At 42.4% G+C, this 26681-nt stretch overlaps 1 protein-coding gene across 3 annotated transcripts in view; it reads left to right on the plus strand.

Annotated features, from left to right (window-relative positions):
- Positions 1 to 2064: 2064 nt before the first annotated feature.
- dmxl1 (Dmx like 1) overlaps positions 2065 to 26681 on the plus strand; it is a 259834-nt gene continuing 235217 nt past the window's right edge. For all 3 annotated transcript variants that reach the window (XM_078566607.1, XM_078566622.1, XM_078566614.1), the window contains exon 1: positions 2065 to 2241. In XM_078566607.1, coding sequence (XP_078422733.1) covers positions 2155 to 2241 — 87 coding nt within the window. In that variant the 5' untranslated portion in view covers positions 2065 to 2154. The remainder of the gene's footprint in view (positions 2242 to 26681) is intronic.

Consider the following 26681-nt stretch of genomic DNA (forward strand, 5'->3'; position numbering starts at 1 on the left):
GCATGCTGATATTGGAAACCTAGACAATTTTACATCCCCCCGCCTCCAAGACGGTCCACAAATGGGACAGAAAATCCCAGCTGAAGTTTAGAACTGAGTGGGTTCTGGCAGAATCCAAACTGAGCATCGGTGAGTAGGTTATTGGTAATGAGTGCCGCTTGATAGCATTGAGAAACTAGAACATCTGATCATGACTAGTAAAATTGATTGCAGAAGAGAAAGAGAGGGACAAAGGAGGAAATACGCTTAAGAAATGTAAGAAGCAGATTTGAGAAGAACACCAAGAAGTTGGCCGTTACCAAAGACTGTGATAGTTGGAGAGCCATGATCACAGACATTGCAAAACATGGCACCTGAAAAAAATGAAGATAGCACTGTTGACAACACCTTGCATCAATTTACTGATGATTAAGAGCAGACTGATGGAGCACGAATTGTATTTGTCCTGCTTGCAGTTGATGGGACAAACTTGGTGCAATTTTCCATTTTATCAGTTATAGCTGTACTATAACAGCTTGGCTAGTGGGCATTTAGTTCTGGTGCATAGGTCTTCAGCATTACAGCTGGGATGTTGTCAGGGCCCATAGCTTCTGCTGATCCAGTGAACTCAGCCATTTCTTGAAACCATGTAGAGTGAATCGAATTGGTTGAAGACTGGCATGTGAAATGGCGGGGGTGGGGGAACCCTGGGAGGATTTATGCCACTTTTCATTTCTCCCTTCGTCAGCATTATCTCCAAGCACCAACCATCCTCCCCAATCTCTTGCCAGACCCACCTTTATTCCTCTGTCTTCCTACTATCCTGTCACAATTTAAGGCTCGAATTACTGTTGGATAGCCCACAGCTACACTCTGTGCATCTCAGCATTTTTGAAGGGCCTATCAAGGCTTTCACTGCTGTCTGTTTATGAGCAGCAAACCAAACTGTCCTATCCTCTCCTCTTTTCCACAAAGCTATTGATAGTCAGCCTTACCAATCTTTTCGCAATGCACTGCTGGATTCCGCCAGTGAACCAACAATTATTGCTCTTCTCAGCATGTTCTTCTAGAATGACCATTCATTTGCAAACAAAATCCTTCCTATCCATTGCATTATTCTTAATTGGTTGCATTACACTGGCTTTCATTGTAACTTAGATCACAGATGAAGACACATTACCACTTACCGAAGTCTTCTGTCCAGCTATACAGTCCACCATCTGCCTTGATCAAATGGCCGTCATAGTATTTATCACAAAATCACACCTTGACCTCTCACCCTAGTGATTTAATGCTTTCTCCTCCTCCAAGCACCTCATCTCGTTCCATTCCCTCACCTTGCATCATTGTGCAGTGCTGCTCAAGTTCTACTGTTTTTCATTGAGATATTCACCCCAATTTCTGCACCGTGTGACTCCTTTTCCTTGGTGATTTCAATCTTTATCTCAGCTCCATTTTCCCGCTCCTCTTAATTTACCACCCTCCTGTTCTCTTTAAACTCTTCCCTCTACTATATCATCTGTTCTGCCCACATTCAAGGCATTTTGCAACACAAAAAAAAAATCTCATTGGCTGTGAAGTGCTTTGCGGTGCCCTGAGATTGTGAAAGGTGCTATATAAATTCAAGTTTCTGGAAGTACTTTGCTCTTTCTGACAGAGATTAAAACTGGGCTGGGCTAGTTCAGGTGGTTTCAACTCACCCCACCAACAGGATGGTGCAGCCATGTCTTTCCAGCCCAGATTGCAGAGGGGAACATGGATCCCCAACATGAATCAGCAGCTTGAAGGACCTAACCCTGCTTGCCACCTGCTCCATTGACAATGCCATATTCTGCGTCTGATGCTTTCCATTAGTGTCCCGTCTCTATGGTAACAGGAGGTGGCCGGTCACGTGTGCTCACCGCCTCCCCCAAGTTATCGCGAGAGTTGGGAATGTGTCAGCAAGATGGCGGCTCGACGTTGCGAACGGCGTCAGTGAGGAGCGGTCTGGAGGACGGCGGCCATCAGACACGTCAGTAGGGACCGAGCGAGCATAGGCCCAGCTCAGCGTGTGGGTATCTTCGGACAGGTGTCATTGTTGCTGCCCTGAGATGAGCCGAGGTCTCGGGAGCGGGCCGGGAGGGTGATCACTGCTTCATTCGCCGGGGCAGAGGGGAACAAGACGCCCACAGGAAGATGAATCTTCACCAGGTTCTGACCGGCGCCGTCAATCCCGGGGACAGCTGTTTCTCGGTGGGCAACGTCGGCGATGAACCGTTCACGGTGAGTGTGCTTGCCGGCGGACTGGGAAATGTGGTGGGGGGGTTGGGGGGATGGGGGGAATCAGAGAATATCCACAGATGGTGTGTGTCCCGGGGTCTGTGTAGAGCTGCCGGTGCTCTTTGCAGCTGTGCACAGCCCCAGGAGCTCGTACACAAGTGTGCACATTCTGGTCACATACACAACAACTAGTCGAGTACACGGCCAGACTCGGCTCAGGCTGAGTAGGGATACTCGCATTGCTTCTGTCAGAATTTTGTGTAGAGCCATCTTCTTTGGAACATGCAGTCACATTTGTTGGAGATGGTACGTCTCGTCTATATGTATTTAAACCGTTCTTGGTAGTCCTGACTTAGTGGAGTACCTGCATGAAAATAGTTGGGTGGTGTCAGTTGACTCACTTGAATTATAGGTAATGTAACCAAGTAACGCCCCCACAATAGCTTAATTTAAAATATTAAATTTGTTGCTAAGTGTGGGAATGAATAGGAGGTCCCAGGTTAAAGTCACGAACTGTTCCTAGTTAGTGAATTTTGGTTGGTTAGCAGTAGGGAAGCCGTAATAGGCCAAAGTATAAGTCTACTGGTACGAAGATATGCTGGGGTTCTCATTCCAAAATGCTCCCAGAACCCAAGATAAAATTGCACTTGTGGTGTCAGGTTAAGAAAGAAAGCCTTACATTTATATTGTGATTTTACGACCACTGGATGTCTCAACACACTTTACAGCTAGTGAAATATTTTTGAATTGTATTCACTGTTCTAATTTAAGAAATGCGGCAGGCAATTTGCACACAGCAAACTTTTGAAACAGCATTGTGAAAATGATCAGACAACGTGTTTTGTGATGTCGATTGAGGGCTAAATATCGTCCAGGACACTGATGATAACTCCTTTGCACTTCTTTGAAATATTGCCATGGGATTTTTTGCATCCAGTTGGCTTAACATCTGAAAGACAGCACCTCCAACAGCGCAGCGTTCCTTCGATATTGCACTAGATGGTCATCATCCTTGATCTTTTGTGCTCAAGTCTTGGAGCAGGACTTGAACTGGAACCTTAGCGCTCATGCCTTTGAACCACAGCTGACACTGCCAAGATGGGGCTAATCTGATGGTAACTTAAAGTTGCATAACGGTCGTTTGGATGATATGCCAAAAGATGACGAGAACTCCTAGAACTTTAATTTTATTTTAGGAAAGAGAAAATTGGAGGGATTTAGAAACCTCAGTAATGACATGAATAATTGTATATGTGTTGCATGAGACAATAGTTTTGTCCCTAAAACTGTTTGCTTTGGAGACGTTTCTGTATCGTTTTCAATCTTAGTGATAGATATTTATTCTGATGGTCTGCTGGCTAACCATTTGATGGGTAGTCAGGTTTATGCCATTGGTTCAAAATTTGCACAACTGAAATTGGATAGAACCATAAGACCATAAGACATAGGAGCAGAAATTAGGCCATTCGGCCCATCGAGTCTGCTCCGCCATTCAATCATGGCTGATAAGTTTCTCAACCCTATTCTCCCGCCTTCTCCCTGTAACCTTTGATCCCCTTACCAATCAAGAACCCATCTATCTCGGTCTTAAGTACACTCAATGACCTGGCCTCCACAGCCTTCTGTGGCAGTGAATTCCATAGATCCATCACTCTCTGGCTAAAGAAGTTTCTCCTCATCTCTGTTTTAAAAGGTCTTCCCTTTAATCTGAGGCTGTGCCCTCGGGTCCTAGTCTCTCCTACTAATGGAAACATCTTCCGCACATCCACTCTATCCAGGCCTTTCAGTATTCTGTAAGTTTCAATCAGATTCCCCCCTCATCCTTCTAAACTCCATCAAGTATAGACCCAGAGTCCTCAAACGTTCCTCATATGTTAAGCCTTTTATTCCTGGGGTTGTTCTTGTGAACCTCCTCTGGACCCTCTCCAGGGCCAGCTATGGAATTCATTGCCACAGAAGGCTGTGGAGGTCAGGTCATTGAGTGTATTTAAAACCGAGATAGATAGGTTCTTGATTGGTAAGGGGATCAAAGGTTACAGGGAGAAGGCGGGAGAATGGGGTTGAGAAACTTATCAGCCATGATTGAATGGCGGAGCAGACTCGATGGGCCGAATGGTCTTATGGTCTTATCCTTCCTGAGGTACGGGGCCCAAAATTGCTCACAATATTCTAAATGTGGTCTGACCAGAGCCTTATGAAGCCTCAGCAGCACATCCCTGCTTTTATATTTTAGTCCTCTCGAAATAAATGCCAACATTGCATTTTCCTTCCTAACTACCGACTCAGCCTGCAAGTTAACCTTAAGAGAATCCTGGACTAGGACTCCCAAGTCCCTTTGCACTCCAGATTTCTGAATTCTCTCCTCATTTAGAAAATAGGCTATGCCTCTATTCTTCCTACCAAAGTGCATGACCTCACACTTGCCCACGTTGTATTCCATCTGCCACTTCTCTGCCCATTCTCCTAACCTGTCCAAATCCTTCTGCAGCCTTCCCGCCTCCTCAATACTACCTGTCCCTCCACCTATCTTTGTATTATCTGCAAACTTAGCCAGGATGCCCTCAGTTCCTTCATCTAGATCATTAATGTATAAAGTGAAAAGTTGTGGTCCCAACACTGATCCCTGCGGAACTCCACTAGTCACCGGCCGCCATCCTGAGAAGGACCCCCTTATCCCCACTCTCTGCCTCTTGCCAGACAGCCAATCTTCTATCCATGCTAGTACCTTGCCTCTAACACCATGGGCTGTTATCTTTCTGAGCAGCCTCCTGTGCGGCACCTTGTCAAAGGCCTTCTGGAAGTCCAAGTAGATAACATCCATTGGCTCTCCTTTGTCTAACCTACTCATTACCTCCTCAAAGAATTCTAACAGATTTGTCAGGCATGACCTCCCCTTGATGGAACCATGCTGACTTTGCCCTATTTTACCATGCACTTCCAAGTATTCTGAAATCTCATCCTTAATAATGGACTCTAAAATCTTACCAACGACTGAGGTCAGTCTAATCGGCCTGTAATTTCCCATCTTTTGCCTCACTCCCTTCTTAAACAGGGGGGGTTACATTAGCGATTTTCCAGTCCTCTGGAACCCTCCCTGACTTGAGTGATTCCTGAAAGATCACCACTAATGCCTCCACTATCTCTTCAGCTATTTTCTTCAGAACTGAAGAAAAATCCATCTGGTCCAGGTGATTTATCCACCTTCAGACCTTTCAGTTTTCCTAGCACCTTCTCCTTGGTAATGGCCACCATACTCACCTGTGCCCCCCGACTCTCTTGAACTTTGGGGATGTTACTCGTGTCTTCCACCGTGAAGACTGACACAAAGTACCTATTCAGTTCCTCCGCCATTTCTTTGTTCCCCACTACTACTTCTCCAGAGTCATTTTCCAGTAGCCCAATGTCTACTTTTGCCTCTCTCTTACCCTTTATATATCTACTTTTGTATTACTGGCTAGTTTACCCTCATATTTAATCTTCTTCCTCCTTATTTCTTTTTTAGTTGTCCTCTGTTGGTCTTTGTAGGCTTCCTAATCCCCTGGTTTCCCACTGCTCTTCGCCACATTGGATGCTTTCTCTTTAGCTTTTATGCTGTCCCTGACTTCCCTTGTCAGCCATGGTTGCCTCGTCCTCCCTTTAGTATGCTTCTTCTTCCTAGGGATGAATTTTTGCTGTGTCTCCCAAATTACTCCCAGAAACTCCTGCCATTGCTGTTCCACTGTCTTTCCTGCTAGGCTCATCTCCCAGTCAATTCTGGCCAGCTCCTCCCTCATGCCTCTGTAGTTGCCTTTATTCAACTGTAATACCGTTACATCTGATTCCAGCTTTTTCCCCTCAAATTGCAGGGTAAATTCTATCATATTATGGTCACTTCCTCCTTAGGGTTCCTTCACCTTAAGCTCCCTTATCAAATCTGCCTCATTACACATCACTGAATTTAGAATTGCCTGTTCCCTAGTGGGCTCCACCACAAGCTGCTCCAAAAAGCCATCTCGTAGACATTCCACAAATTCCTTTTCTTGGGATCCACTACCAACCTGATTTTTCCAGTCTACCTGCATATTGAAATCCCCCATGATTATAGAGAACCATGAACCATAGAGAACCTGGCAGTTTGTGAACCAGTTGAAGTAAAAATCTTGCTTAGTTAGTACAGGTCGCGAACCCAGTGTTCTTAGTGTTTAAACAAAATCCTGTATTTCGTGTCACAAGTACATTTATTCCAAATGTTCATTTAGTATAATGCAGCAACTAATAATTCAGATTTTGTAAACATTCCTTATAATTTGCAATGAAACCTATTTGGCAAAGTGTTATCTAACCTCAGCCCAACAACGAAAGAACAGTAAATGCTGGAAATACTCAGCAAATCAGGCAATATCCACAGAGACAAAGTTATTGTTTTATCAGAACTGGAAAAAGCTATAGATGTGTAACAAGTTTTAAGCAAGTAGCACAGAAGCAGGGAAAGTTTGCTAGGGAAAGAAAGCACAAAAAAAAAGCTTTTGTGGTAAGGTGGAAGGTAGGAGAGATTAAATGACAAGGGATGATGCAAGGCAAAAGGACATGGTAATGGAATAAGTGAAGAAAGAAAAGATTGATATGGGGTGAATATAAATGGGAATAGAAGAATTATTTCCTGCCTGGGAAAAATGGGGTTAGAGGTTATAATTTAAATTGTTGAACTCAATATTTGTTCCAGAAGGCGCTAACGTACCTAATTGAAAGATGAGATGCTGTTTATTGAGTTTAGGTTAAGCTTCACTGGATCAGTGTAGGAGACCAAAGACAGAGATCAGAGTAGGAAGGAGAAATAAAATGACAAGTGACTGGGAGCTCAGAGTCAACCTTGCCAACTAAACGGAAGGGTGAGAGCAGAAGTGCAAGAAATGTGGCAGACACAGTGGGGGCTCTGTCAACCACAGTATAGGGAAATCCTCTGTTAAAGAAAAATAAGGCATATTGGAGGTATTAGTATGGGAAGTGGCATCGACAAAACGTGACAGAGACAGAGAAACTAGGAAAATGCAATAGAGTCCTTAGAGGAAGTAAAGTGAAATGAAGTGTGGTCGAGGTAAGCCGACCCTGTTTCAGATGGGTTCCAGTCATGGGTCATTGGCGAAAAGCAGGCTGATCGGATTGGATGTCTTCTATGGAGCTACAGTCTCACTTCAGGTCGTCTCCACCCCTTCTCATGGTGAACCCTGTTAACCTCTACCTCAGTGGAGCAACTGATGTTGGATGGGTGAAACAAAGTCCATTGTGGCACAGAAGGCGATAATTTCGGTGGGTATGGCACAATGGTAACAGTGTGGACTGTGGAAAAAGGTGAAAACAGCCAAGTATCCTGTATTGGCCATCCACTGCAGCTGCCACTCAGATGTCTTGGATCCTTCTTACCTCAAAAACAGCCAAAAGTATGGGAGCAGCAGCATGCTTTCACCACAAGTCAAATTCCTTGGCATTGGTTTAGCTGTTAAGTGTGAATGTGCAACAATTCCAGTGAAGCTGAACACAAGCTTGAAGAACAGCACTTCTTCTTTTGGGTAGTCACAGCTTTCAGGGCTCAACGTTGAGCTTGACAATTTAAGTTCATAACCACTGTCCTATTTTTTTGAATGGCAGCTGTTGGTAATGATTATTTTCCCATTTACACCTCTTTTGTTTCTTGTCCCATTACCATCCCCTTTTGCCTGGCACCACCATCCCTTCTGTGATTTAATCTGTCTTGCCTTCCAAAATATCACAGACCTTCCCTTTAATTTTGTTTCCTCCCTTTCCCCTTTCCTTGCCACTGTACTTACTTAAAACCTGTTGGCACGCTCCTCTTCTGTCAAAATAGACTGGGATCTCCTTTTTGCCAAAGTGTGTTCATACAGTCAAGGAACCATGCACTGCTGCATTTCCCAGTTATGCAAAACCTCTAACCCTTGTTGATCATGCAAAACACAACTTTTCATAAGAGCAAAAGCAAAATATTATGGATGCTGGACATCTAAAATAAAAACAGACAACACTGAAAATATGCAGCAGGTCAGGTAGAGAGAAACAGATCACAGTTTCAGGTAAATGATCTTTGACAAAACTGGAAAAGGTTAGATGTATCAATTTTTAAGCAAGTATAGAGGCGTAGTGGTGTTGTCATGGACTGGTGATCCAGAGACCCAGGGTAATGCTGTGGGGACCCGGGCTCGAATCCCACCGTGGAATTTGAATTCAATAAAAAACTGAAATTATAAGTCTAATGATGACCATGAAACCATTGTCGATTGCCATAAAAACCCATCTGGTTCACTAATAATGTCCTTTAGAGAAGGAAATCTGCTATCGGCCTACATATGACTCCAGATCCACAGCAATGTGGTTGGCTCTGAACAAGGGCAATTAGGAATGAGCAATAAATGTTGGCCTAGCCAGCAACACCCACTTCCCATGAATGAATTAAAAAAAGGTAAAGGCCGTCAACCTCTGAAATATTAACTCTGCTTCACTTCACAGATGCTGTCTGACCTACTAAGTATTTCCAGAATTTTCAGCTTTTCTTTCAGATTTCCAGCATCACAATTTTACTTTAGAAATTTTTGGTTCACATATCAATGGGAGGCTGCCAATCGGCTGAGACACAGAACTTGGTATAATCTATTTATAATGCTTTTGCGCTAGAGTGGATCTGATGGCAGAAATGTAGTACTCCCTCAGTTGACTGCACTTCCTGAGCAAAGCAACTTTCAGCGATCTGAAGGCATTGTTTACCAAAACAAGACAGTGGGTCTGTAAATCTGGCATTGGTTTGCGGTCACTTGTTCGAGAAAAATAAGTTAGCCAAATAAATAAACCAGCTTATTCCACATTGCATGTCCCTTCTATACTTCTGAAAATCTCCGATAAGCTTTTGATCTTGCACCCTAGGCTGTGTGTTTTACTCAAGTTGCGGGAAATTAGTTTGTTTTAATTAGAAAATAATCTGCTTATAAAAAATCTTTGGCAAATAAAAAAATTAAGATGAATAAGTGGCTGGATTCAAAATTGTTTTCTATAAGAACCGAGTTGTAATTATAGCATTTTCTGATAGATTTATATCTTGTCCTTTGATTCTACATTGTTAATGTGGTGCATAAACAGTTGCCTGTAGTTGTTATTGGGACCAACACCAAACTGAAAAGGGGAAGAGATTGTTGCCTTTAATCCCAAAATGGGATTAAAGAAATGCTAACATAAATAATGCCACATGAGCACGAGACCTCTTTAATGGTAAAGCTGTGTCCATGAAGTTTTAATGGAAGTGAATAAATATTAGAAAATAGAAAAAAATAAGCAAATGTGGGAAATGGAGTTCAGCGGTTAACTGTTTTTGAGATTTGACACAGGTACAATGGGTTGAACAGCCTTTTTCCATGCCGTAAACTTCTATGATTCTGAGTTGCAATGACTACAGTTTCCAAATAAGTACAACCAGCTACGCAAATATTTCAATTTACTATAAATGTTAAGAAATTGCAGGATATAATAGCTTAAATAACGAACATGGTGATTTGAGCAGCTGGTCTTGAATCTGAGTTCTAGCTGATAACCAGAACAATACCTTATTTCGGTTACTTTTCTTTATGCTGATAAAGGGAATAAATGGCGCACTTTACTTTTGGGACACCTGTTATTGATATCAAACTCTCTTTGGTCAATTAGATACAGTAAGATATTGAGTATAGCTTCTGTACTTTGGCTTTGAGCTTGAAAGAGCGCACCCCAATGTGTTATTTTTCCATATCAATATCAGCTATAGTGCTCCTTCTTTGTGATTAGCATTGTTTGAAATTTAAGTCAGGCAATTGGCAGTTAACTGTCAGTTACAGTTAACTGCTGTATTCTCCCATGGCAGCACCTCTACCAATCAGAGCCCACTTGCCAACCAATCAGCACTCTCTTCTCATAAAGTTGTTGCTTCTCCTGACATTGATATTCTTGCGATTTTCAGCAATACTCAAGTTCTGTACTACCAAAATACTATTTGAAAACCTAATGACCAATGCCTTTAATATTTACTGGACCTGGATAAAATGTAGAATTGTATTGCTGATCATGTGAAAATTTGTGGCTTGGAAGAAAGTGTGATTGTGATTGCTTGGTAAGCATGCTGATAACTAAACCTTGGGAAGTCATCATAGCTGGCATTGTAATAGGTGCTGCAAGGCCATTCTATTAAATAACTGGAACCAACTCAAATCCCAGATTGCAAAGAGAAGCACATCCTTTAATTACTGGCATCTTTTTTGGTTTCTTTTGCCTACTTCACTAATATCAACTAATGAACTCTACTATGAGCACATGGCTACAAAAGTCCATAGTGACAGTTTACCACCCAAAAGAAATTAGTCTTGGGATCCAATTAGAAATATTTTATAGGATATCAACACTTAGAAAAGATTTAGAACACAGACATACAAAAAAAGCCAGTTCAAGATAATTGGAATAATTATTAAGAGGTAAGTCGCATTGATGGGTACTCAAAGATTTCCTTGGTGAGTGAGTTTTTTTTCACCAATATTCACAAATGGAGATTCATCATTGTTCATTTTGTCCCAGGAACCACCGCATGTAGTGAGCAGTGGAACTTTTGTAGTGAGGAAATTGTAAGAAAATTTGTAAGGTGCTTAATCATCAGGGAATTCCCTGAGAACCCTTGAGGAAAAGAGGCAGAAAACAGGACATATTTTTAAAAGCCCCCTGAGTTCAGAAGCTGCACTTGAGGACAGCAAATATTATCGTTACTTAAAAAAGTGAGAAATGAACTCACTCCATTATATACCAGTAAAGCTAAAGGCTGTCATAATTCTATTCATGACTCATTAGCTGCTTTCATTACGCAGGGGAAAATATCTGGCTTCTCTTTTCCTCTAGCCTGTCCCATAAGGTAGGTTGCAAAATTTTAGCTGAGCCCTCCCTGCTCCTTGATGGAACAGCAGGTTGAACTGCTATAAGCCATAATATCATTTATTGCTTAACTGCAGTAGATGTAGAGAATTTAGAAATGTGTTACTAGGGCAATAATGAAGAGGGTGTAATGAATGTTTTGTGCTTCTTCATGAGCAGTTTCAAAACAAGGTCCTGAATATTGAGTTCAACAATTTTAGATCATGAACTCTCTCCATCCCCACCCCCTTTCCGATCCCCCTTTTTTCCAATAATTTATATAGATTTTTCTTTTCCCACCTATTTCCATTATTTTTAAATGTATTTCCATCCATTGTTTTATCTCTACCTTTTAGCCTATTTTGATCCCTTCCCCCCACCCCACCCCACTAGGACTATCTGTACCTTTATTATCGCATTCCCTAGATAATATCACCAGCTTCAACACCTCCTTGTCCTTTTGTCTATGACATCTTTTGGTTATCTCCACCTATCACTGGCCCTCTATCCAGCTCTACTTGTTTCCCCCCCCCCCCCCCCCCCCCACCCCACCCCCTAATCCAGTTTATATTTCACCTCTCTTCTATTTTTACTTAGTTCTGTTGAAGGGTCATTCGGACTCGAAACGTTAACTGTGTTCCTCTCCGCAGATGCTGCCAGACCTGCTGAGTTTTTCCAGGTGTTTTTGTTTTGGATTTCCAGCATCTGCAGTTTTTTGCTTTTATCTTACTGTTAAATCAGTGACTGCTACCTCTTAAATGTTTACTCATCTCTTTCACACATTTGTTAATTGTCAGAGACTTAAGTGGTTGCAGTCAAGAACTGCCTGTTTGTTTTCTTTTTGGTGGGGAGTGGCAAGCGCCAGAATTCTCAGATGGTCATGTTATTTTTGTAAATTATTGTGAACTACAATCTAATAGATCTGGTTTGTTGACTTATTGCATTATATTTACACAATTGCAAAAAGCCTAATACAAACCTTGAGTTGCTGTTAAATGAGAAGTTAAGTTGAAGAATATTTTATAAAGAAGAAAATATACAGAATTCTTAATATTTTATATATAAATGTCTTTTTAATTTTCCGAAAGCTCATGAGGTTGAGTTTTTGCCCTGTGTTTTGTGATATCACCAACTAGAAGGGTGCTGAAGGAGCTTCATAGCAAACAATGAAAAATATAACTTGGGACTGTCATGACAACCATTCCAGAGCTCAGGTGTCCTGGGAAGCTAGGGTGCCACTGGGCACTTTGCATCCCCAGCTGATAATGTGGAGTCATCCAGCACCAGAGTATAAAATAGGGACCACCTTTATCTGTGTGTGCATAGTCTTATGGTGCTAAAGTGTTAAAGATACACTGTCCCACTGCTCCCCACTTCCCACCCCTCAATTTTTTTTATTCATTCATGGGATTTGGTGTCGCTGGCTGGGTCAGCATTTACTGCCCATCCCTAATTACCCTTGAGCAGGCAGTAGTGCGTAACCACCTTGAACCGCTGCAGTCAGTGTGGATTTGGTATATACACAATGCTGTTAGTGAGGGATTTTCAGCATATTTACCTAATAATAGTGAAGGAACAGAGATATAATTCCAAACCACGATGCTGCGTGACTTGGAGGGGAACTTGCAGGTGGTGGTGTTCCCATGTGCCAGCTGCTCTTTTCTTTCGAGGTGGTAGAAGTCACGGATTGAGAATGTGCTGTCAAAGAAACCGTGGCAAGTTACTGCAATGTGTTTTATGGATGATATGCTAAACAAGCAAGCTGGTTTGTCCTGAATAATATTGAGCCTCTTAAGTATTGTTGGAGTCGCACCCCAGGCAAGTGGCAAGTATTCCATCACACGTCAGTCTTGTACCTTAAATGGTAGAAAGGCTTTGGGGAGTCAGGAGTTGAATTACTCGCCATTGCGATACAGCCTCTGACCTGCTCTTGTAACCACAGTATTTATGTGGCTCGTCCAGTTAAGTTTCTGGCCAGTGGTGACCCCCAGGATGTTGGTCTGGATTCAATTATGGAAATCATTGAAAGTCATAGGGAGCTGGTCAGACTCTCACTTGTTGGAGATAATCATTGCCTAATCTAGATGATGGGCTATTCATTTTCAACATCACCTCAAGGTTCAAACAAAGTATTTGATATTTGTGCCCACTGCCTTGCCTCAGGTAATTGCTCTGTGTGTGATCTTTAAGTCGGAACACTTGAATATTTTACAACCGTATATCAAATCATGCAATGTATCAAATCAAAGTTTATTGGACAACAATCATCTCTCATTGGTAACTCATTCTGGATACAAACCCATAGTGACGTGTAGTTGCTACCTCAGCTAAGTAATTTTGTTTTTATTTGTGAATTAGACCATGGTTGTTGACTGGCTGTTTGGACAGTGTCACCAACTATGCTGTTCATCTCCTCACTCGGTAGCCACATAAATTTTCTAGCAAGAATCAGTGGGCTATTATTGAGTGCCCTAATTTTGATAAAATGATGTATTTGAAATAATGACTATATGTATTTTTGAACTGATTCTATGGAAATTTCTCCATAATGTAAATGGGGAATTTCATGGCATGAGTTCTCCAGGATATTAAGCAGCTACTAAAAGCAACTCTCTAATGGGAACAGGGAAACATTACTTTTTGATATCTGACCTTCATCATTCTTCATCAATCTTTTTTGCTATAAGCTCTGTTGAAAATAATTGACAGTGCATTCTCTGTATATAATGTAATCGCAAATGGCATGATGACATTGATGATGTTCATAAATTCATATGTAGTTATTCAGCTGCATCCAAAGAATGAAAGTCATAAATAAATTAACAGTTGCTTTGGTGACATTGCATTTAATGTTGGCCTGCAGATCTATTGTGAAGTGCTGCAACTGGTTTTAAGGTTGGTTAACCTGTTCTTCAGATTAAAAGGTAATCTTACTGTAATTTAGCTGTTTGATGGATAAGACATAACATATAAGGTTAACTAATTCCCCATTTATACCGGCGATTAGTTAAAAATCGGAACCTTAACTCTGCTGAAAACTCTTAAAATTTGATTCACTTGTTTACATTGTACTTTGGCAGATGAATATTTTTTAATCTGGAAATTAGCATTTAACAAAATTGATTTCCTGACAATGAACCCATCATGCATCTCTGGTTAATTTGGAAGAACTGTTAAAAAGAATGATAATTAAAGTGATCATTTGGTTGGAAATGTATGTACTGTGCTGTAGCTTTTTGAAGTGTATAGATGTGATGTTAATCACTGCACAATATGAAGGGATTACATTTTTACTCAACAAGGAAAATAATATTTACTTGGTTTCTTTGGTCATAAATTTGCATTTGCTAAGGTTCAGTTGCTGTCCGTTAATATTGCGTGTAAAAATTATGCTTCAAGCAATTCACTCACATCCTGTTGCAAAAATAAAATCTTATTTCCTGATAGCTAATATGTTATGTATATAGAGAACAGGTGAAAATGCTGCGAAATGTGTTAGTAACCACAAACTGGTATGTCTTGTTATCTACCATTAACAACTTACTGATGCCAGAGTGGGAAAGTGGGCAAAAAATTCAAAGTGAAGTTGAGACCACAACCAGATCAGCTATGATCATCTTTAATGGCAGAACAGGCTCGAAGGGCTGAATGGCGTACTCTTGTTCCTAAGTCCTATGTTCCTGTTACAGACCAGGGTCGGGGTGGCCGGTGGGGTGGGGGTTAATTTAAACAGCACTAATTTCTTCTCTCTCAATCCATCCATAAACAGAAAGGTGTTTTGATTTGCTTCTTTCTTCATAAGCCGTAGCATTATTCTTAAGCGCTCAGTTTTGGTGCGATCTAATTTTCTATTAATAACCCCATAGCAAACTTGAGATAGGATGAACTCAAAATGTTTGTTTATTTGTACACACTCAGAATGCAAAGAGGGTTCGCAACGTCCCCCTCGCATTCAGATAGTAAAGGGAGGGTTAGAGAAAAGAAAGATTTATAGAAAGACCATAGAGAAAAGAAATATTGTTTCGCGTGGGTTCCAGAGTCTAGAGTTAAAGTCCACTGAGGTATTCCTTCATAGAGTTTGGTGAGGTGAAAATTGATGCTGGATAATTCACTTTTCTGTTGGTGTTGACTTCACATGTTGAGATAGGCATGCAGACATTAATCTGTCTTGTAGGTGATGGTACTGAATTTTCAGCAGAAGTAGTGTGGATAGGGGCCAGGTATTCCCCCTGAACAGAGCTGCTTATCTGTGAGGCTGCTAGTTACATGGTAAACAGCAGACTAAGCTACACAGTTCAGCAAGGCAATATTGCTTGTTCCACAAGCCAGAGGCCCATGTCACATGACTCCCACCTCTCCACCAGGTCTTTGACAGAGGATGTGTATCCATCGTCTGGATTTCAAAGGCTGTTAAATGTCTCAGCCATTAAGAATTGAAAGGAAGGTTGTGGGGCCTTTGCCTTAGCAGACGATCTATCTCCTTCAGATCAACCAGGGTTGTTAAATGCAGAGGCCTTTGTATAGCTTTCTTTGAAGTTAGCTGTATGGTCCACAGGTGGTCTCATAAACACCTATAGCACAGAAGGAGGCCATGCGGCCCATCGGACCTGCGCTGGTCAACAAAGATCTGACTACACTAATCCCATTTTCCAGCGCTTGGCCCATGGTCCTGGAGGCTATGGCAATGCAAGTGAATATATAAATACTTCTTAAATGTTATGAGAGTTTCTGACTGAACCACCCTTTCAGGTGGTGAGTTGCAGACCCCCGCCACCCTCTGGCGAAAACATTTCTTCTCAATTCCCCTCTTAACCTTCTACCTCTTAAACTTAAATCTAAGCCCCCGGTTATTGACTCCTCTAGTAATGGAAAAAGTGCCTTCCTATCCACCCTATCTATGCCCCTCATAATCTTATACACCTCCAACAGGTCTCCTCTCAAAGATAAAAACAAAAAACTGCGGATACTGGAAATCCAAAACAAAAACAGAATTACCTGGAAAACCTCAGCCGGTCTGGAAGCATCGGCGGAGAAGAACAAAGTTGACGTTTCGAGTCCTCATGACCCTTCATGAACTCGAAACGTCAACGTTGTTCTTCTCCGCCGATGCTTCCAGACCTGCTGAGTTTTTCCAGGTAATTCTGTTTTTGTTTTAGGTCTCCTCTCAACCTTTGTTGCTCCAAGGAAAACAACCCGAGTCTCTCCAATCTTTCCTTATAGCTTAGACCCTCCAGCCCAGGCAGCATTCTGGTAAATCTCCTCTGCACCCTCTCCAGTGCAGTTACATCCTTCCTATAATGTGGTGACCAGAACTGCCCGCAGTGCTCCAGTTGTGGCCTAACCAGCGTTTTATACAGTTCCAGCATAACCTCCCTGCTCTTGTATTCAGTGCCTCGGCTAATAAAGGCAAGTATCCGATATGCCTTCTCAACCACCTTATCTACCTGCCCTGCTACCTTCAGTGGTCTATGGATATGCATACCAAGGTCCCTCTGATCTTCATTAATTTCCAGAGTCCTACCATTCATAGTGTAATCCGTTGCCTTGTTAGCCCTCTCCAAGTGCATTACCTCACACTTTTCCGGGTTGAATTCAATTTGCCACTGCTCTGCCCACCTCACCAGTCCATTAATATCCTCCTGCAGTTTATGGCTATCCTTCTCACTATTTACCACCCAACCAATTTCCATGTCATCCGCAAACTTCTTGATCATACCCCCTACATTTAAGTCCAAATCATTTATCTACGCAAACAGCAAGGACCCCAGCACCGAGTCCTGCAGAACCCGACTGGAAACAGACTTCCCCGGAAACAGAAACATCCCTGTACCATCACCCTCTGCTTCCTGCCTCCCGCCAATTTTGGATCCAACGTGCCACTTGGCCTTGGATCCCATGGGCACTTACTTTCTTGACCAGTCTGCCATGAGGGACCTTATCAAAAGCCTTGCTAAAGTCCATGCAGACCACATAAAATGCATTATCCTCATCAACACTTCTGATTACCTCCTTAAAAAATTTGATCAAATTTGTCAAACACGACCTTCCCTTTAACAAATCCTTGTTGACTATCCCTGATTAATCCGTGCCTCTCCAAGTGCAGATATATTCTGTTGCTCAGAATTCTTTCTAGTAACTTCCCCACCACCAAGGTTAGACTGACTGGCCTGGAATTTCCTGGTCTATCCCTTCCTCCCTTTTTTAATAATGGGACAACGTTAGCAGTCCTCCAGTCCTCTGACATCTCACCTATGGCCAGAGAGGATTTTAAAATTACTGCCGGGACCCCTGATATCTCTTCCCTTGTCTTCCTCAACAGCCTGGGATACATCTCATCCAGGTCTGCGGATTTATCCACTTTTAAGGCTGCTAAACCTGCTAGTGCCCCCTCTCTCTCTCTGTTGGTTTCCGCTAATGTTTCTCAGTCCTCCACCCTATTGTCTATATCTGCGTTGTCCTTTTCCATTGTGAAGACCGACACAAAGTACTCATTGAGAACTGTACCCATGTCTTCCAGGTCCACACACACATTACTCTATGGTCCCTAATTGGCCCAACTCTTTCCCTAGTTATTCTCTTAACTTCATATATATTTTAAAAAACCCCTTTGGGTTTTCCTCTATTCTACCCACCAATGCTTTCTCTTAGTTTTCCTAATTTACTTTTTAAGTTCCCCTTTGCACTTTTTATACTCCTCTGAGGACTCTGCTGTATTGAGCCCTCGGAATCTGCCATAAGCTTCTCTTTTTTTTCTTAATCCTAACCTTTATGCCCCTTGACACCCAGGGTTCTCCAGACATGGTCCCACCCTTTGTCTTGACGGGAACATATTTGCCCTGTACTCTCGCTTTTTCTTCCTTGAGTGCCTCCCACTGCTATGACACAGTTTTATCTGCAAGTAGCTGTTCCCAGTCCTCTTGGGCCAAATCGTATCTCATCTTAGTAAAATCAACCTTTCCCCAGTTTAGAACTTTTATTCCCAGCCCAACCTTATCCTTTTCCATAACTATCCTGAATCTATCTGATATTGGTAACCATCTCCAAAATGCCCCCCTACTGATATGCCTTCCACCTGCCCAGGCTCATTTCCAAGTATTAGGTACAGAACTGCCCCCTCCCTTGTTGGGCTTTCTACGTACTGGCTAAAAAGGTTCTCCTGGATGCAACTTAAAAATTTTGCTCCCTCCCTACCTTGCACACTTAAACTATTCCAGTTAACATTTGGGTAGTCAAAATCCCCTGCTATTACTGCCTTATTATTCTTACACTTCTCTGAAATTTGATTACTTATTTGATCCTCGATCTCTCCTTGGCTGTTTGGGGGCCTATAGTACACACCCAAGTGTGTTTGCCCCTTTTGTGTTTTTTACTTCCACCCACACAGCCTCATTTGGTGATCCGTCCAAGGTATCATCCCTCCTCACTGCTATAATTGATTCCTTGATCAATATTGCAACTGCCCCTCCTCTTCTATCCCCCTCTCTATCCTGTTTGAATACCCCAAAACAGGAATGTTGAGCTGCCAACCCTGCCCTTTTAGCCAAGTTTCAGTCATAGCTATGATATCATACTCCCATGTTCCTATCTGTGCCCTCAGCTTATCTGTCTTATTCCTCAGGCTCCTTCCATTAAAATATATTCCATTTAGCCTTGCTAAACTCACTTCTTTCTTATCAAACCTATATTTCCTCTGTCTTCCAGACTCACTCACTGGCATTTTAACTTCTAATTCCATCTCAGCTTCTTTCCCCTCTGAACTACTTTTCAGGATCCCATTCCCCTGCCAATTTAGTTTAAATCCACCCCAACAGCATTAGCAACCCTCCCCGTGAGGATGTTTGTCCCGTTCCTATTCAGATGTAACTTGTCCAATTTGTACAGGTCCCACCTCCCCCAGAAACGCTCCCAATGCCCCAGAAATCTAAAGCCCTCCCTCTTGCACCATCTCTGCAGCCACGCATTCATCTGTCCTATCCTTCTATTCCTGTACTCATGACTGTAAGGCACCGGGAGTAATCCGGAAATTACTACCTTTGAAGTCCTGCTTTTCAATTTCCTACCTAACTCCCTAAAGTCTGCTTGCAGGACCTCATTTCTCTTTCCTGTGTCATTGGTCCCAACATGGACCACGACCTCTGGTTGTTCACCCTCCCCCTTCAGAATGCCCTGCAGCCGTTCCGTAACATCCTTGACCCTGGCACCCGGGAGGCAACATACCATCCTGGAGCCATGTCTACGATCGCAGAAGCACCTGTCTACCCCCCTCATTAATGAACCCCCTACCACTATTGCCCTTCCTCACTTCTTCCTTCCCCACTGAGCAACTGGACCACCCACAGTACCATGGCATTTGCTCTGGTTGACCTCCACAGAGGAACCATCACACTCACCATTTTCCAAGGCCGAAAAACGGTTTGTGAGCAAGAGGCACTTGGCGGGGCTTCCCTCACTACCTGCCTGGTCCCCTTCTGTCTGGCGGTCCCCTATTCCCCCTGCTTGCACTTCCTTAAGCTGCAGGGTGACCACGTCCTGAAACATGTTATCCACGAACCCCTCAGCTTCATGAATGACCTGCAGTGTCCCCAGCTGCCATTCAAACTCCAAAACCCGGAGCTCAAGTTGCTCCAGTCAAAGGCACCTCCTGCACACATGGTCGTCCAGACCACCAGGAGCATCTAGGATTTCCCACATAGCGCAGGATATGGAAATCACGGGACTGAGCTCCCCAGACATATCTTAATTAAATAGAATATGGGCCCTTGCTTTTATTTTACCCTTACTCCTACTTCGATATAGACTAGATGCTTGACCCTCTAGATAGACTAGGTCCACTTGGTGCTGCTGACTGCCTGTCCCAGGGTCCTCGTCTCGCACTCTCCTCTCGATGCTGCTCACTACCTGTCCCAGGGTCCTCCTCTCGCACTCTCCTCCTCATTAGTCGCTTCTCAGACTGCAGTTTATTACCACCATTCGTGGAAATATTGGTTAGTTCCACTTTGGCCACTAGTTTACATAGAAACATAGAATGGTTACAACACAGGAGGAAGCCATTCATTTCTTTGTGTCTGTGCTGGCTCGCTATGAGAGCAACTCAGCTTATCCCATTCCTCTGCCTTTTCCTCGTAGCCCGCAAATCTTTTCTTTCAGATAATTATCACATTCATTTTGAAAGCCATGATTGAATCTGCCTCCACCATACTCGGACAGTGCATTGCAGACCCTCACCACTTGCTGCGTTAAAAAAAAGTTTTCCTCGTGTTGCCTCTGGCTCTTTTGCTAATCACCTTAAATCAACGTGCTCTTGTTCCTGGCCCTTCCACCAATGAGGTCAATTTCTCTCTATCTACTCTGTCCAAACCCCTCATGATTTCATTCTCAGGATGTCAGTATTGCTGGCAAAGCTGCCACTAATGCACTCCCTAGTTGCCCTGAGAAGGGGCTGGAGCATTTTTCTTACAAGTGGTTTGATGCAACTGAGTGGCTTGCCGAGCTGCTTCAAAAGGCAGTTAAGCCATCCAGGCAAAAATGGAACGTTTCCTTCCCTAAATGACATTAGCAGATTCGATGAATTTTGAGAGAAAGAAACCAAAATCTTCACGATCACTTGATATCAACTTTTGTTTCTAGGTTTTAAAAAATGAATTCATATTCTCATCCTGGGATATGAGCTTGCATTCTGTGGTGTTTTAGTCCAATACTGTAGATTATTAGTCCAGTATCTGTGGTAGTACTATGCTGATTGAGCACGTTTCAACGTGAAGCTTGAGTTGAACTGTCCCTTAAACCAATCTAAACTAAATATTGCCACAGAGCATTGCACAATGCAACATGATTTTTCTTTGGTTCTGAGAACTCTGTGCCATTGTCCATTATGGTGCATTCTGTGACATCGAGCACCACCAGGCTCTCCATGATCAGGGAGGGGGAGCTTATTTTGGCAGAGTTGAATAGGGGTTTGTAGCAGGTAGACAATACCCCATTAATTATCATCATCCTATAGAACTTCCTTTGTTCCAAGAACTCTGAGGGGGGGGGTGGGGTTTGTGTATTTTGACATCCTGCTGTTTCTGCAGATGAGGATATAACCTGCATGTACTAGAACGTTGATTACCTATATCTGGAAAAAGCAAACAGTTTAAAAACTTGGGGCTACTTCTCATTGTTGCGTAATGAGCTTTGTATTCAGTGAATTAATATGAGTTGACCTTCAGAAACACTGAAGATCATTGTATTGTAGTATGAGCACTTGTTTTGGTCATCTGACTTTGTGTCTGCAGCCTACTTATTCTACATGTAAAAGTCTTTAGCCTTTTCTCATGTCCTCAGGCTTATGAAATTTTCATCTCTTGATTAAACTAGGTTCAGATCCTCTGCAAACAATTTATCTCACTAAACCAGTTCTAACCTCTTGTTTAGAAATGGCATACAGCTACATATGTTCTGTTTGGGAAAATATTATTGACAACAGTCACTGTTGTTGGTACTATTTGTTACAACAGTAAATGGGTGCAGTAATTGTTACTGTCCTTGTAGAACTGGTGTTAACATTTGTATTATTTGTCATTTTGGACATACACTGCTTATTCAAGGCACTCCCTCATTCATTCAATTTTTAAAAAAAGACAAATATTTTTATTTGTTTTTTGTTCTTCCTGAACATGGTGACATCTGTTATGGCATGACTATAGGACTGGCAGTACACAAATAGCTCAGTGTTTTCCATAGATGAACCTGAATAATAACTGTAGAAGATAGGTTGTTAGGGAGGTGTCACAGCCAAGCTTGGTTCTTTTTTAAAAGCTGGAAACTGTGGATGCTGAAAATCTGGAATTACTGAGCAGGTCAGGCAGCGTCTATGGAGAGAAAAACTGAGTTTACGTTTCAGGTCTGTGACCTTTCATCAGAACTGGGAAGGACTGGAAATGTAATAGGTTTGGTTCTTTTCTTGCCTGTTGTCCACATATTTTCCAGCAGGGTCCTCTGCCTTCCTGTCAAAGCTTAACCTTAACAGAGACCATTAGGTTGTGTCATGAAAATATAATAATTTTCATAATATTATTGTGATTTATTGTAAAGGTAGGTTAATAGTGAGGTTTGAATCAGTTTCCCTGTGTGGATGTATGTGTTGGGATTTAATTGAATTGGAGGCAGCTGGTCTGGAGCTTTTGAGTTATCAAAAGGGAAGCTGGATTTGAAATGCTAAATACATAAACATCGCTGCAGTTTTAGAATGTGAGGTGTGAGGAACATTTGCATTTTTAGATAAATTAAGTTAGTTTGAATTTCAAAGAGATGGAAAGATATTACACCTGGCCACGAGAAGCTAAGCCAAACAGTGGGTTTATTTTTCCCAAAGGTTACTGATAATGAGTACTATGAAAGATTTCTGATACGAGAAAAGTAAAGTTGCCAAGACATATTGGAACAATGGAATTAACATTAAAAAGGGAGAAAAATGTATAAAGGAAATGAGGTTGTGTCTAAGAAGAAGGCATTCTAAGCTCTAACAAGTGTGAAAAGCTTCCAGCCTCTGCATCAAGTTGCTGTCTACAGGAACCGAAGCTAAGAAAACTCACTGTGAATATCACTTTCCAGGGTATTGTGCGCTTTGCCTGGGTCTGTTGAAATTTATTAGTTTTTACTGTTGCCTTAATGGAGATGTAACTGGGAGTCAGATTAATTAGGGAATTTAAGAGTTATTGTAGTAGTAATTTGTAGACCTGTATATGCACTTAAAATCTTTTCTTCTATTAATAAATGTTTAATTTAGTTTTGTAAAAAGACCTCTAAACTTCGGTGGACTTATTAATACTCAATTCAAGGCAAGCATCTCAAAATAAAATACAAGTTGCAAAACAGTTGTGGCAGCTGTTTCAAGTTTCTCTCTGGGGTTTGAGCAGCTCGGCATTTACCATTCGCTGTGCCACAACAGCTGCTAGATGCTCGGCCAATTCATGGTTCATCTTCAGGAAGGCATCTACAGTGGTTTCTTTTGGAGGCAATGAAGGGTGATAGGAAGGAGCAACAAACCAAGAGAACTATGGATGACCAGAGCGATTCAGGTTACGATGAGAAGGGAAAGAGAGGCTTTTAGTAGGTACAAGGGAAGCAAATCAGCGGAGGCATTAGTGGAGTACAGAAAGTGCAGGGTGGAGCTTAAGAAAGCAATTAGGAGAGCAAAGAGGGGATATGAAAAAGCTCTGGCTGGTAAGAGTAGGGAAATCCCAAGATATTATACAAGTATATCAATGGGAAGAGGATAACCAGGGAAAGAGTAGGGCCCATTAGGGACCAAGGGGGCAATCTATGGGTGGAGCCAGGGGACGTCGCTAGAGTGTTGAATGAATACTTCACATCCGTCTTCACCCAAGAGAATGAGGATTAAGGTATCGAACTCGGGGAGAGAGACTGCGAAGTTCTTGAGCAAATTGATATAGGGAGTGACAAGGTATTGGAGGTGTTGGCAGGCTTAAGAATGGACAAATCTCCAAGTCCAGATGATTTATGTCCCAGACTGCTGAGGGAGGCAAGGGAGGAGATCGCAGGGCTCTGACCCAAATTTTTAATTCCTCTCTGGCCATGGGGGAGGTGCCAGAGGACTGGAGAACAGCTAATGTGGTTCCGCAATTTAAGAAGGGTTGTAAAGATAAGCCAGGGAACTACAGGCCAGTGAGTCTCACGTCAGTGGTAGGGAAACTATTGGAGAAAATTCTGAAGGAGAGAATCTATCTCCACTTGGAAAGGCAAGGTTTGATCAGGGATAGTTAGCATGGCTTTGTCAGAGGGAGGTCATGCCTAACAAATTTGATTGAATTTTTTGAGGAGGTGACCAGGTGTGTAGATGAGGGTACTGCACTTGATGTAGTTTATATGGATTTCAGCAAAGCCTTTGACAAGGTCCCATATGGGAGACTTATAAAAAAAGGCAAATGCACATGGATACAGGTTAATTTGATAAGGTGGATTCAAAATTGGCTTAGTTGTAGGAGACAGAGGGTGATGACAGAAGGATGCTTTAGTGATTGGAAGCCAGTGTCCAGTGGCGTACCACAGGGATCTGTGTGGGGTCCCCTATTATTTGTCATTTATAATAACAACATATATGACTATGTGGGGGGTAGGATTAGTAAGTTTGCGGATGATACAAAGATTGAATGGGTGGTTAATATTGAGGTTGAGTGTCTTGGGCTACAGGAAGATATAGACTGGGTGGTAAAATGGGCAGATAAGTAGCAGATGGAATTTAACCCTGAAAAGTGTGAGGTGATATACTTTGGAAGGAGTAATCTGGCAAGGAAGTATTCAATGAATGGCATAACACTAGGAAGTTCTGGCATGTGTGTCCACAGATCTCTGAAGGTGGAAGGGCATATTAGTGGGGTGGTGAAAAAGGCATCTGTGACACTTGCCTTTATCAATCGAGACATAGATTACAAAAGTAGAGAGGTCATGTTGGAGTTATATAGAACCTTGATGAGGCCACAGCTGGAGTACTGTGTGCAGTTCTGGTCGCCACAATATAGGAAGGATGTGATTGCACTGGAGGGGTTGCGGAGGAGATTCACCAGGATGTTGCCTGGGATGAAACATTTAAGTTATGAAGAGAGGTTGGATAGACTTGGGTTGTTTTAGTTGGAGCAGAGAAGACTGAGGGGCGACCTGATCGAGGTGTACAAGATTATGAGGGGCATGGACAGGGTGGATAGGGAGCAGCTGTTCCCCTTAGTTGAAGAGTCAGTCACGAGGGGACGTAAGTTCAAGGTGAGGGGCAGGAGGTTTAGGGAAGATGTGAGGAAAAACTTTTTTACCCAAAGGGTGGTGACGGCCTGGAATGCACTGCCTGGGAGAGTGGTGGAGGCAGGTTGCCTCACATCCTTTTAAAAAGTACCTGGATGAGCACTTGGCACGTCATAACATTCAAGGCTCTGGGCCAAGTGCTGGTAAATGGGATAAGGTAGGTAGGTCAGGTGTTTCTCACGTGTCAGTGTAGACTCGATGAGCCTCTTCTGCACTGTGTGATTCTGTGATTACTTTGAATAAGCCATAAAAATTATCTGGACCTCGAAAACATGCTACCAGGTGGATTCAGACCAATTTTTGATTCGCACTGCAAAGCAACTGTCAGCTTGACACCATCTTGATCTGGTTGTATTGCTAAACCTTACTGTGATGTGAAAAGTACCTTGCACTGATACAAATCATGCAGTCAAACTGCCCCATCACAATATCGGCAAAATGCAATGCCTTTTGCCGATTGTTTGCTCACTCAAGGAGATATTTGTGCATTGTAAGTGCTTTTTACTCAATTTAAATTGCATACTTAATTGTGTTCTGTTCTAAATTAAATTGGCAGTTTGTATGCTACTTTGTTCTTATAATGAGATACTTCAAGCCAGCTGATTTAGATTTTATCAGGTTATTTTTGATATTGCCTAGGTAGTTCAAGAGCACAAAATATTGGAGAGTTTGCATCTTATTGTCCAGGCAAGCATGATTGCTGCTTTTAAAATCAAAATTATGTTTGTGCATGCACACACGTGTGCTTATTGACATACTTTGCTAGGGCAGCAGAATAAATGTACAGTTTTTAACGAGGTTTAATGTAAGACATTTGGTACAATTCAAATGTTGCGTGACTGAGGCATCAGGATATATCTGCCAACATACAAATTGATAGCTGGTGGCTGCTAGATTATAAACATGAGCTTAGGTTTGTAAAAATGGTATGGCTTTTGTTATGATCCCTTTGGAGACCAACAAAACACAAGAACTCAATTTACCAAATTGCCCCAATGAGAAAACCAATGGACGAAATTTCACTTTTATAACTTTCACAATCGAACCAAAATCATTGTAAATTAAACATGAATTAATAGGCAAATTGCAGTCAATATAAGCTATAAATTACACGCTAAATTGCAGATGCAACAAAGGTAGATCTCACAGATTAATTAGGCAGTTCAGCCAACATATATCATACTAATCTCAGCCACAAAGTCCATCTGAACTTTCTCAGGTAGACTTCCAGTTCTTTTTCTTCAAGGGTTTAGCCACTGATTCTCACCTGATCATAGCTCCCAACCAACCCGAGTTCCACTGGCATGGTCTTCACCAAAATGACACAGAACTACCTCAGCTTTGCTCAGGACTTAATGGTGTAGAGTCACGAGAATCACCTTTATTCAAAACCTCAGTAATAACCTTGTGCACTCTATGGCTGGTTCTCGTCAATCAGTTCCTTTAAGAATAACAGAAACAGTGGCAGTAACCTTATTTTTCCATATCTCCCCACCCAGATCCAGCCTTTGTGTTCATCTTCTTTCAACTGTGTCACAACTGCTCTCCTCTCGCAAAACTCGGTCATGGGCCTGTTTTCGCACCGGCTAGGCCACAAGGGCCTGTTTTATGCCCCACCCATGGGCCACCAGATCGTGGCTTCCCATGACTCCTCTGAGGCTGGGCCAATGCTGGAAGCAAAGTGCAGACCCCACCTCCCTCAGCACAGGGAACAGTGGCCCCACTGTCACGCAATTGCT

The sequence above is a fragment of the Cetorhinus maximus genome, chromosome 2, assembly GCF_964194155.1.
Source record: "Cetorhinus maximus chromosome 2, sCetMax3.hap1.1, whole genome shotgun sequence".
Classification (NCBI taxonomy): Eukaryota; Metazoa; Chordata; class Chondrichthyes; order Lamniformes; family Cetorhinidae; genus Cetorhinus; species Cetorhinus maximus.